Source organism: Carcharodon carcharias, chromosome 8 (genome assembly GCF_017639515.1).
Source record: "Carcharodon carcharias isolate sCarCar2 chromosome 8, sCarCar2.pri, whole genome shotgun sequence".
Lineage (NCBI taxonomy): Eukaryota > Metazoa > Chordata > Chondrichthyes > Lamniformes > Lamnidae > Carcharodon > Carcharodon carcharias.
In genome coordinates this window covers 150281154-150290583 of record NC_054474.1, presented here as the reverse complement: position 1 = coordinate 150290583, position 9430 = coordinate 150281154, and the positions used below count along the sequence as shown (strand labels likewise).

General features: G+C 40.9%; 1 protein-coding gene across 2 annotated transcripts; it reads right to left on the bottom strand.

The window, feature by feature from the left end:
• Window positions 1-1043: 1043 nt before the first annotated feature.
• On the bottom strand, window positions 1044-8511 carry si:ch211-51h9.7 (uncharacterized protein LOC558400 homolog). Of its 2 annotated transcripts, XM_041193530.1 has the most exons (3): window positions 8497-8511; window positions 7954-8346; window positions 1044-4664 (listed from the first exon to the last, which is right to left on the bottom strand). In XM_041193530.1, exons 2-3 carry the CDS (start codon window positions 8312-8314, stop codon window positions 4510-4512), a joined length of 516 nt encoding a protein of 171 aa, XP_041049464.1. In that variant the 5' UTR covers window positions 8315-8346; window positions 8497-8511; the 3' UTR covers window positions 1044-4509. The 2 variants fall into 2 exon arrangements, with proteins under 2 accessions (XP_041049464.1, XP_041049463.1); XM_041193529.1 differs by lacking the exon at window positions 8497-8511 and having other exon boundaries at window positions 7954-8483.
• Window positions 8512-9430: the final 919 nt, after the last annotated feature.

Sequence of the window (9430 nt, the reverse complement as noted above, 5' to 3'; positions counted from 1 at the left end):
TTAAGAACTTGAGTTAGATACTTCATTGTGACATTTTGCTTTAACCCTTTGCTACTTAGATGTTTTCAGTTACTTTTGATTGGAATTTTGGAGTTGCTGTGGATGGGAAATGGTGCCATTTTACTTGTGTTACCAGTGACAAAGTAGGCCATTATGATGTATCACTACAACATATGTGACCTCTTGTTCCTGAGCCTTGCCAGAATAGTGTCCTAAATTGACTTAGTATACTTGCTCTCCTAATTAACTCTGGTGATTGAATTGCAGCAGACTTCATAAATTTTTCTATCTAATTTCCCCCACCCCTTCCCCAGTATTCAATTAGACTGCAATATAACCTGAGCAGCTAATGAATACAATTGTTTCACAAATCCAATCTCCAATTTCTCCTGGTGTTTTTAGTGAGTCTTCGTGAGAGGGAATTGTACGTTTTGCATGTTTTTCATTTGGAGAAATAGATTCTCTTGAGCAGGTTCTCCCTGTCTATCAATGCATTCTTGCCACTCCGGTAGAGACAAAGAAACTGAGTTGAGTTGTAGATGGGAAAACTCTCAGAATGCAAAAAAGCTTACTGGTACCTACTATGCCACTTTTCCTTTGGCAAGTAGATGGAATGACTAATAATTCTACCACCAGCAATGCAAGCATAAGGCATGTGATTCCTTAAACTAGTAATAATGGACCTGAACACTTTCGTCTAAGAAATGATGGCATACAAGAAGCCTAATGAGTATAACCAGAGCTGTAGTTAGTTTTTATTTCTTGTTTTTGCTTACATAATTGTCCTGATAATGGGACCTGACTAAGCCATCGCTTTGCTTAGCAATGTTCTGGAGAGCATGATGTCTATAAACCACATTTCAGAATGTTCCACTGGATTATAGACACCTGATCTTTAAATGTGTACTGGGATTTGTTTGATATGGCAGCCTAAGGTGTCCTGACTTCATCTTAAACTTGTTTTTTTTTTTAATTAAATTGGTTCTCATCAATCTGTCTTTACTGTTATCTACAATAAAGTTTGTATACATGTTTTGCCATAGTGCTGTGTATTGTCTTTACTGCGCATTGTGTACATCTGGAAATATATTACCAATACAAACAGCACTGTTCTAATCTTATCCAATGAAATAGAACAATTAACAAAGTTAACATTGGCCTTTTGATATTGCTAGAAGCTACAAATGTACTGTAACCTAAAAAGCAAACTGTCCATTATAAATGGCGATTACCAAAGGAGTCTTTTGCTGTGCCTTTGGTTATCCTCGTGTATCTGACTAATACTTGTGGTTTATTAGAGAAGCGAGTTAACCATTCAAACCAGTGGATAGATAGCATTTAAGAAATCAGATATCGTTAAGTCATTTCAGAACAGCCACTCCTTTAGCAAAACTTAGCATGTAGTTTCTCAGGAAATATATGGAGTTTACCATTGTTGGTATAGACATCTACCTAGAATCATAGTCATTTATGGTACAGAAGAAGGCATTTCAGCCCATTGTACCTTTCCTGGCTCTTTGAAGCCAGTCATGCTTGGTCTCAAGCCCTCTTTTTGTCTGTAACCCTGTAAGCACCTATGAAAATTATTTATGGATTATTATTTATTTGGAGCTCACAAGGATAGCTTCTTGTTCGGTTACAGGATTCTCCTATCCAGAAAGCAGTGGAGGCTAGGTTATTGAATATATTCAAGGCTGAGTTAGAGATATTTTTGACAGGAGAGTCGAAGGTTATGGGGGCAAAAATTAAAGTGGGGTTGAGGCCACAATCAAATCAGCCATGATCTTATCAAATGGCAGTACAGGCTCAAATGGCCTACTGTTCCTAAGTCCTACATTAATATTTTTGCCTCGGGAATAGATTCTCAGATGTGGAAAAAATTTAGGATCTAAATTATAGTAATTCAATTTCTGCAATTCCAGTTTGAAAATAAGGATAGGGGATTTGCATGCTACCACTTTTTTTGATCAAACTTAATACTTAGTGTAGACTCCACTCAGGTGAGAAACTTCTGACCTATTCCAATGCAACTCCATTAAGTGTAGACATGGGTAAAAGTTCATCACAATTTTTTTCTCAAGGATACACTTTCCCCAATAAGGTTGTAAGCTGAGTACCCAGACTGCTGCTCCTTTTATCTAAGTAAGGCACAAGGAAATTAAATACCTGTATTTGGTATCAAAGTTCATAGTGATCATGGTTATTAGTGGTATTGGGGCTCCTAGAAGTTCTAAGATTAGTCAGTCCAGTTTCTGCAGCATGTTACTGTAGTCTATGTATAATTGGGTCTTAAGTGTGATAAAATCATAGATTTTGAAAAAAACTTTAGTTCAGGGGGACCCACAATAAAAGTGCAGTACCTGAAGCAGGAGGGGCCAATAATTTCCTAACCAGCAACAAAATGAGTGTGCAGATGCCACTGGATTATAGAAGCAGAGAACGCTCCTCCCCTGGATGTAGGCCCAGCAACAACTAACAAAGCTGAAACATTTTTGAGTGAAACAGAATTTTAACCCCTTGTGTACTATCATAGAACCTCAGACCAAGTTTAGATCGGAGGGAAAATAGATCACTTTTTATCACGTCAAAGGTTAATTCCCTTTAGCAGGATTCAAACCTTAGATTGTTCCAGAAATGTTTGCATTCTGAGGATTACCAAGCTCTTCTGCTAGTAAGTAAGTGGTAAGCACTATTTTCTGTCAATTAAACATCCAAATGATGAGTTCCAGGCTATGGGAACCATTTATGTAGCTATTAGGATTGTGTATACAAACGTCTTTCTACTCCAATACCCATCATAATACAAAGAATTGTTAGTTTACTAGAAGACAAGCTTTGTGACATTACTTCTGGGTGAGCTTCTATTAGGTGAGTAATTAGATTTTTAGGATAGCCACCTTGAGAGACTGCTCCCAATCTTGGATACACCTTTCCTTCCCCAAACTAGGTTTTGATGTGTTAGTCTTCCAAATGGGTTTGCTTAGGGAGTTTCCAAGGTCATCAGATTTCCAAACATAATTTACTTGGCACATTTTCTTGTGTACTAATTCAACTTTTTATGTTGTATTAACATTTTTAATTTTTGGATAGCCAACTGTTCATAAGATTGACTTAGGAATCGGCTATTTGTATTTTTCTGTGTGATATTCAGGCTTGGACTAAAGTGGCAAGTAACATTTTTGCTGTGTAAGTGCCAGGTAATGACAATCCATAACAATCTATCTAAAACTCTCCCTTTGACATACACTGGCAATACCATTGCTGAATTCCCTTTCTGGGGGTTATATTTGGCTACACATGGCACTGCTCTTCTATCCTCTCAGGATTGGTCTCCTGGTTTGCTAGTGATGTAGTGAGGGATATATGGGGCCAGGATTGTGATGGAATACAATTCTACTGCTGTTGATGACTATGCATCCATTAAGCACTGTAGGCCAAGCTATTGAATCTGTTCTGAATCATCCCATTTAGCATGGTAGTAGTGCCAAGCACATTGGGCCTCCAAGGACCAAGCAGTGGTCACTCCTACCAACACTGCCCTGGATTGATACAACTGTGACAGATTGGTGAGGATGAGGTCAAATAGGCTTTTCCCTCACTTTGGTTCTCACACCTGCTGCAGACCCAGTCTAGTAGATATGTCTGCATAGCCAGCTTGATCAGTGGAGGTGCTACCAAGCCACAATTTGCACTTTGATGCCCTTGCTAACATCAGTGCTTAAAGTGATGTTCACGAAGGAATACTGATTCATCAGCTGAAGGAAGGGTGATATTCAGGAGGAGGTTTCCTTTTCCATGTTTGACCTGACATCATGAGGTCTGTAGTCCCTCCCAACTGTGTACCACTACCACCACCTCTGTCTATTCTGCTGATAAGTCAGGACATACCCAAGGGTGGTGATGGTTTTGGGGGTTGGGGGAGAAGGAGATTAGGTTGTTGGCTGGCATTCGAGCAAGTCATATTTGCAGACTAGTCTGTGGGACAGCTCCCCCAATCTTGGCATAAGTTCTCAGATGTTCATAAGTATTTTGGTTGTGCTTTTATCATGTATGAATCTGACACCTATGTTAATACTCTATGATCTGTCTAACTGAGTTTTGCATTGTAGCTTTGACAACAGAGGTTGCTAGGCCATTTCAGGGGGCAATTGAGAATCAACCAACTTGCTGTGGATCAAGTCCTTAATAGGCCAGACCGGATATGGTTTCCTTCCCTAAAGGACAGTAGTGAACCAGTTGGCTTATGACAATTTGATGGTTTCATTGTCATTATGATGACAGATACTAGCCTTTTATTCCAGATTTATTTAATTCACAACTTAATTCCCAAAACTGCTAATAGGATTTGAAATCATCTTTGGATTATTGGCCTAGATGTCTGGATTACTATGGGAGATAATTAATAAATACATTTTACTTAATTCTAAGTCATATCCCTAAACATAAAATTATGGCTAATGATATAATATAAATATTTATTTCTTTATGAAGGAGTACAACAAACTGATTTCAACTCCGGTAGGACTTTGGCACCATGAGAAGTGTTGCAGCAAAATTCTCCTGAAGAAGTCTGTCTAGAATCAGTGCAACAAATGTTTCTTCTGATTCTTCAAATTCTTTATCTGGAACACGTTGAGGCCAAATGTTGGGCTGAAATGACCAACCTGTTGAAAAACATGAAAGATCCACATCAAATTTATGGAATATAGACAGAACTAAGCATCAACTCCTTAGGTAACCTGTTATACAACAGTACAACTTGCATTTTTATAGTGCCTTGAAAATCAAAAGGTGCTTCACAAGGAGCTTAATCAGTAAAACTAACTGTACTAAAGGAGGGAAACAGTAGAACAAGTGACTAAATGCTTGGTCAAAGAGGTAGGTTTTAAGCAATTTTAAAGGAGCTCAGAAGTGGAAAGGTTTAGGAAGGGAATTTCCAGAGCTTAGGCCTGGCCTGGAATAGGTTACAGAAATAGGTTGTGGGGGGATTTTAACATTGGGATGGGACTTTTAAAATTTGAGGCACTCCACTGGTGGACTGGAAGCCAACGCTAATAAATCCAATAAGGAATTCAGGGTGAGTAGAACTTGGTGTGTGTCATGGTGCAGGCAAGTTCAGAGGGTGAAAGTTGGAGGTTGGCCAGGAGAGTATTGGAATAATCAAGTCTGGAAGTAAAGGTGAATATGAAAGAAGCCTGCCTTGGTGATGGAAGGGATATGGGATCAGAACTCAGGCTCCAAGTCAATTAGGACAATGAGATCGCAAATAGGGAGGGAATAGAATTGGAGACCAGAAAACAGTTTGTACTGGGAGCTAAAGACAATGTTTGATTTAGGAATAGTAGGCCATTCAGACCTGAAGCATATTCTATTAGATCATGGTGCATTTATATCTCAACTTCATCTGTTTCCCATCAATACCCTTGCCTAATAAAAACATATCAATCTCAGTCTTAAAATTTTCAATGGACTTTAGTTTCAACAGATTTTGGGGTGGGAGGGTTTCAGACTTCAAATACTCCTTGATAATCCTCAAAAGGCCTAACTCTAATTTTAAAAGGTTGTGCCCCCTTGTTCTGGGTCTGGACTCTCCCCACCAGCAGAAACAGTTGCTTCTCTACCTACCTTTTGAAATTCTTTAATCATTTTTAAAATGGAACTTAATAGTAGGATAGGGCAGAGTCAACATGGATTTATGAAAGGAAAATCACGTTTGACAAACTTGGAGTTTTTTTGAGGATGTAACTAGCAGAATAGATAAGGGGAAAACTAGTGGACATGATTGAATTTTCAGATGGCTTTTGAAAAGGTCCCACATAAGCAACTTTAGAACACCTGGGACTGGGAGTATAATACTGGTATGGATTAAGAGTTGGTTAATGGATAGAAAGAGTAGGAACAAATGGGTCATTATCAGGTTGGCAGGCTGTGACTAGTGAGGTACTGCAAGGATCAGTGCTTGGGCCCCAGATATTCACAATCTATATCAATGATTTGGATGTGGGCACCAAATGTTCTATTTCCACATTCGTTGAAGACACACAACTATGTGGGAATAAGTTGTGAGGAGGATGCAAAGAGGCTTCAAGGAGATTTAGGCAGGCTAAATGAGTGGGCAAGAACATGGAATAATGTGGAAATGTGAAATTATCCACTTTGGTAGGAAAAACAAATGCAAAATATTTCTTAAATGGTGAGAGGTTGGGATGTGTTTATGTCCAAAGGGACCTGGGTGCCCTTGTTCATGAGTTGCTGAAAGCTAACATGCAGATGCAACAAACAATTATGAAGGCAAATGGTATGTTGGAATAAAAGCAAACTACTGTGGATTCCAGAAATCTGAAATAAAAACAGAAAATGCTAGAAAAACTCAGCAGGTCTGGCAGCATCAATGGAGAGAAAGTTTAATATTTAGAGTCCAATATGACTTCTTCAGAACTGAAATGGTATGTTGGCCTTTATTGCAAAGGGGTTTGAGTACAGGTGTAAAGAAGTCTTGCTGCAATTATATAGAGCCTTGGTGAGGCTGCATCTGGAGTATTCTGTATAGTTTTGGTCTCCTTAGCTAAGGAAGGATATACTTGCCATGGAGGGAGTACAACAAAGCACCACCAAACTGATTCATGGGATGTTGGGATTGTCCTATGAGGATTTATTGAGGAAACTGGTCCTATATTCTCCAGAATTTAGGAGAATGAGAGGTGATCTCATTGAAACATACAAGGCTCTTACAGGGCTCAGGAGGGTTGACGCAGGAAGGATGATTCCCTTGGCTTAGAACTAGGGGATGGACAGCCTCAAAATAAGAGGCCAGTCAGGACTGAGATGAAGAGGAATTTCTTCACTCAGAGGGTGGTGAATCTTTGGAATTCTCTCCCCCAGAGGGCCTTGGGGGCTCAGTATTGAGAATATTCAAGACAAAGATTGATAGACGTCTAGATATCGAAGACATCAAGGGACATGGGGATAATGCAGGAAAATGGCATTGGGGTAGAAGATCAGCCATGATCCAGTTGAATGGCAGAGCAGACTCATGGGGCCAAATGGCCTTCTCCTGCTCATATTTCCTATGCTCCTACGTAATGGCAATACAATTGACCAGAAGCTTAACTGGACAAAGCAATAAATACTATGGTTAACTACAGGTCAAAGGCCAGGAATTTGGCACCAAGTGACTCATTTCCTGACTTCCCAAAGCCTGTCCACATCCACAAGGCACAAGTCAGAAGCATGATGTAATACTCTCTACTTGCCTGGGTGAGTGCAGCTCCAACAACACTCGAAGCTCAACACCATCCAGAACAAAGCAGCATGCCTGATTGACATCCACCCACCAGCTTAAACATTCACTCCTTCCACCACCGACGCACAGTGGCAATAATGCATACCATCTGCAAGATGTACTGCAGCAACTCACCAAGGCTCCTTCGACAGAACCTTCCAAACCCGCAACCTCTACCATCTAGAAGGACAAGGTCATCAGATGCATGGGATCACCACCTGCAAGTTTTTCCCCAAGTCATACAACATCCTTACTAGGAACTATAATCATCATTCCTTCACTGTTTCTGGGTCGAATTCCTTAAACTCTCTCCCTAACAGTACTATGGGGGGTACCTACACCATGCAGGCTGACGGTTTAAGAAGGTAGTTCACCACCATCTTCTCAAGGCCAATTAAGCTAGACTTGCTAGTGACACGCACACCCCATGAATGAATTGAATCAAAAGATGGCTACAGTACAGGAAACCAATCGCCCCATCGTGGCATTACTAACCCTCTGAAGGAGCAATTCACCTGTCCCCTGCCTTCTCCCCATAATCCTGGAAACAAAAAATGTCAATTATAATCGAGTTTTACGCAAGTGAAGCTCACAACTGATTAAATACTTATGGCATTGAAAGGACTGTCACGCAGCTGTAAATGTTGATAATGAAACTAACACAAACAAACCTAAGTGACTGTGGCACCTGGGACACGTTGCCACTGTCCACGAGTACCCAGGGAACCAGGAGAACTGCTCATCCGCCGGCCAGTGCTTGTGGACTGCGGCTTTCTTGAAAGTGAGCACCTGGAAGCGAAGCCCCTGCGGATTCTGGAAAAGCTGCACCGGGACCCTGAGCTCGCCGATCACCGTGTCGTTCCGCTGAGCTAGAGCCAGGGCGCTGGCCACGAACTTGAGATCCCGGCTGGCGGCCACCTCAAAACCACACGACCGGCAGAGCAAGAGCTCATCTGGGGAGCCTTGACTGGCGTTGTGGCTGCTCACGATAGACACTAATACCAGCAGAAGAGGCACCAACACCCGCCACATCCTCCAGGCCGCTTCCCTTAGCCCCTTAAAAACTTTGTAAAAATTAAAAAGTTATTTGCAGCCCCAAAATAATCGCCAACTGTTCAATGATTTAAAAATAAATATATAAACCCCATTCAGAGAATAAGTTTAATTTGAACTTTTCTCACGTTATTGCACAGAACTTTGCCTCATATATGTACCTTTTTATTTTTCCCTCTTTTAACTGTAGCCGTCTTGCAGCTGATATTTAAATAAGCTACAAAGCGGAGCGAAAGATGGATCTCGTCGCATTCATAAGTTCTTCAGACAATTTCCACCCCCCTGCTGGCTGGAGGATTCCAATTCACTTAATGGTGCTGGAACAGAGCCACGGGGCACAGAAGGAGGCCATTCGGCTCATCTTGCCTCTGCTGGTTCTTTGAAAGAGCTATCCAATTAGTTTCGCTCCCTCTCCCACAGCCCCTGTTCATTACCCAGAGCCTTTGCATGTTTTCCTTTCCAGATCTATATCTCTTGAAAACAAAAATCAATACCTTGCGTTGCTAGAATGCCTTTCTCTACCTCAGGACATCTCTAAGTGTTTTGCAGTCAACAAAGTGCTTTTGAAGTGTATTCGTTATAAAAATGTAGGGAAAATAGCAGCCAGTTTGCGACCAGCAAGCTCTGACATACAATGTGATAATGATAAGATCATCTATTCTGGTGATATTTATTGAGGGATAAATATTGGTCAGGACACCCACCCAGAAGAACTTTCCTGCTCTTCTTTGACATAGTGTCATGGGATTGTTTACCTCCAACTGAGAGTTGGGGACAGATGGAGCCTCGGTTCAGGGTTTCATCTGAAAGACAGCATCTCAAATGGTGCAGCCTTCCCCTCCCTCAGTACTGCACTGGAGTATCACCTTGGTTTTGTGCTCAAGCCTTGGAGTGGAGACTTGAAACCACTACCTCAGAGGTGAATGCTACCACAGGGCAATGGCTAAGACCAAAACTTCTTATTGAATTCACTTCCAGACAGTGCATTTGAGATCACAATTTGCCACAAGTGAAACCTGTAATGGAAATTTGCTGTGAATTAAAAGTAATTTACATTTCTATAAAACTCTTCATGTGCAGAAAGACATCTTGAAG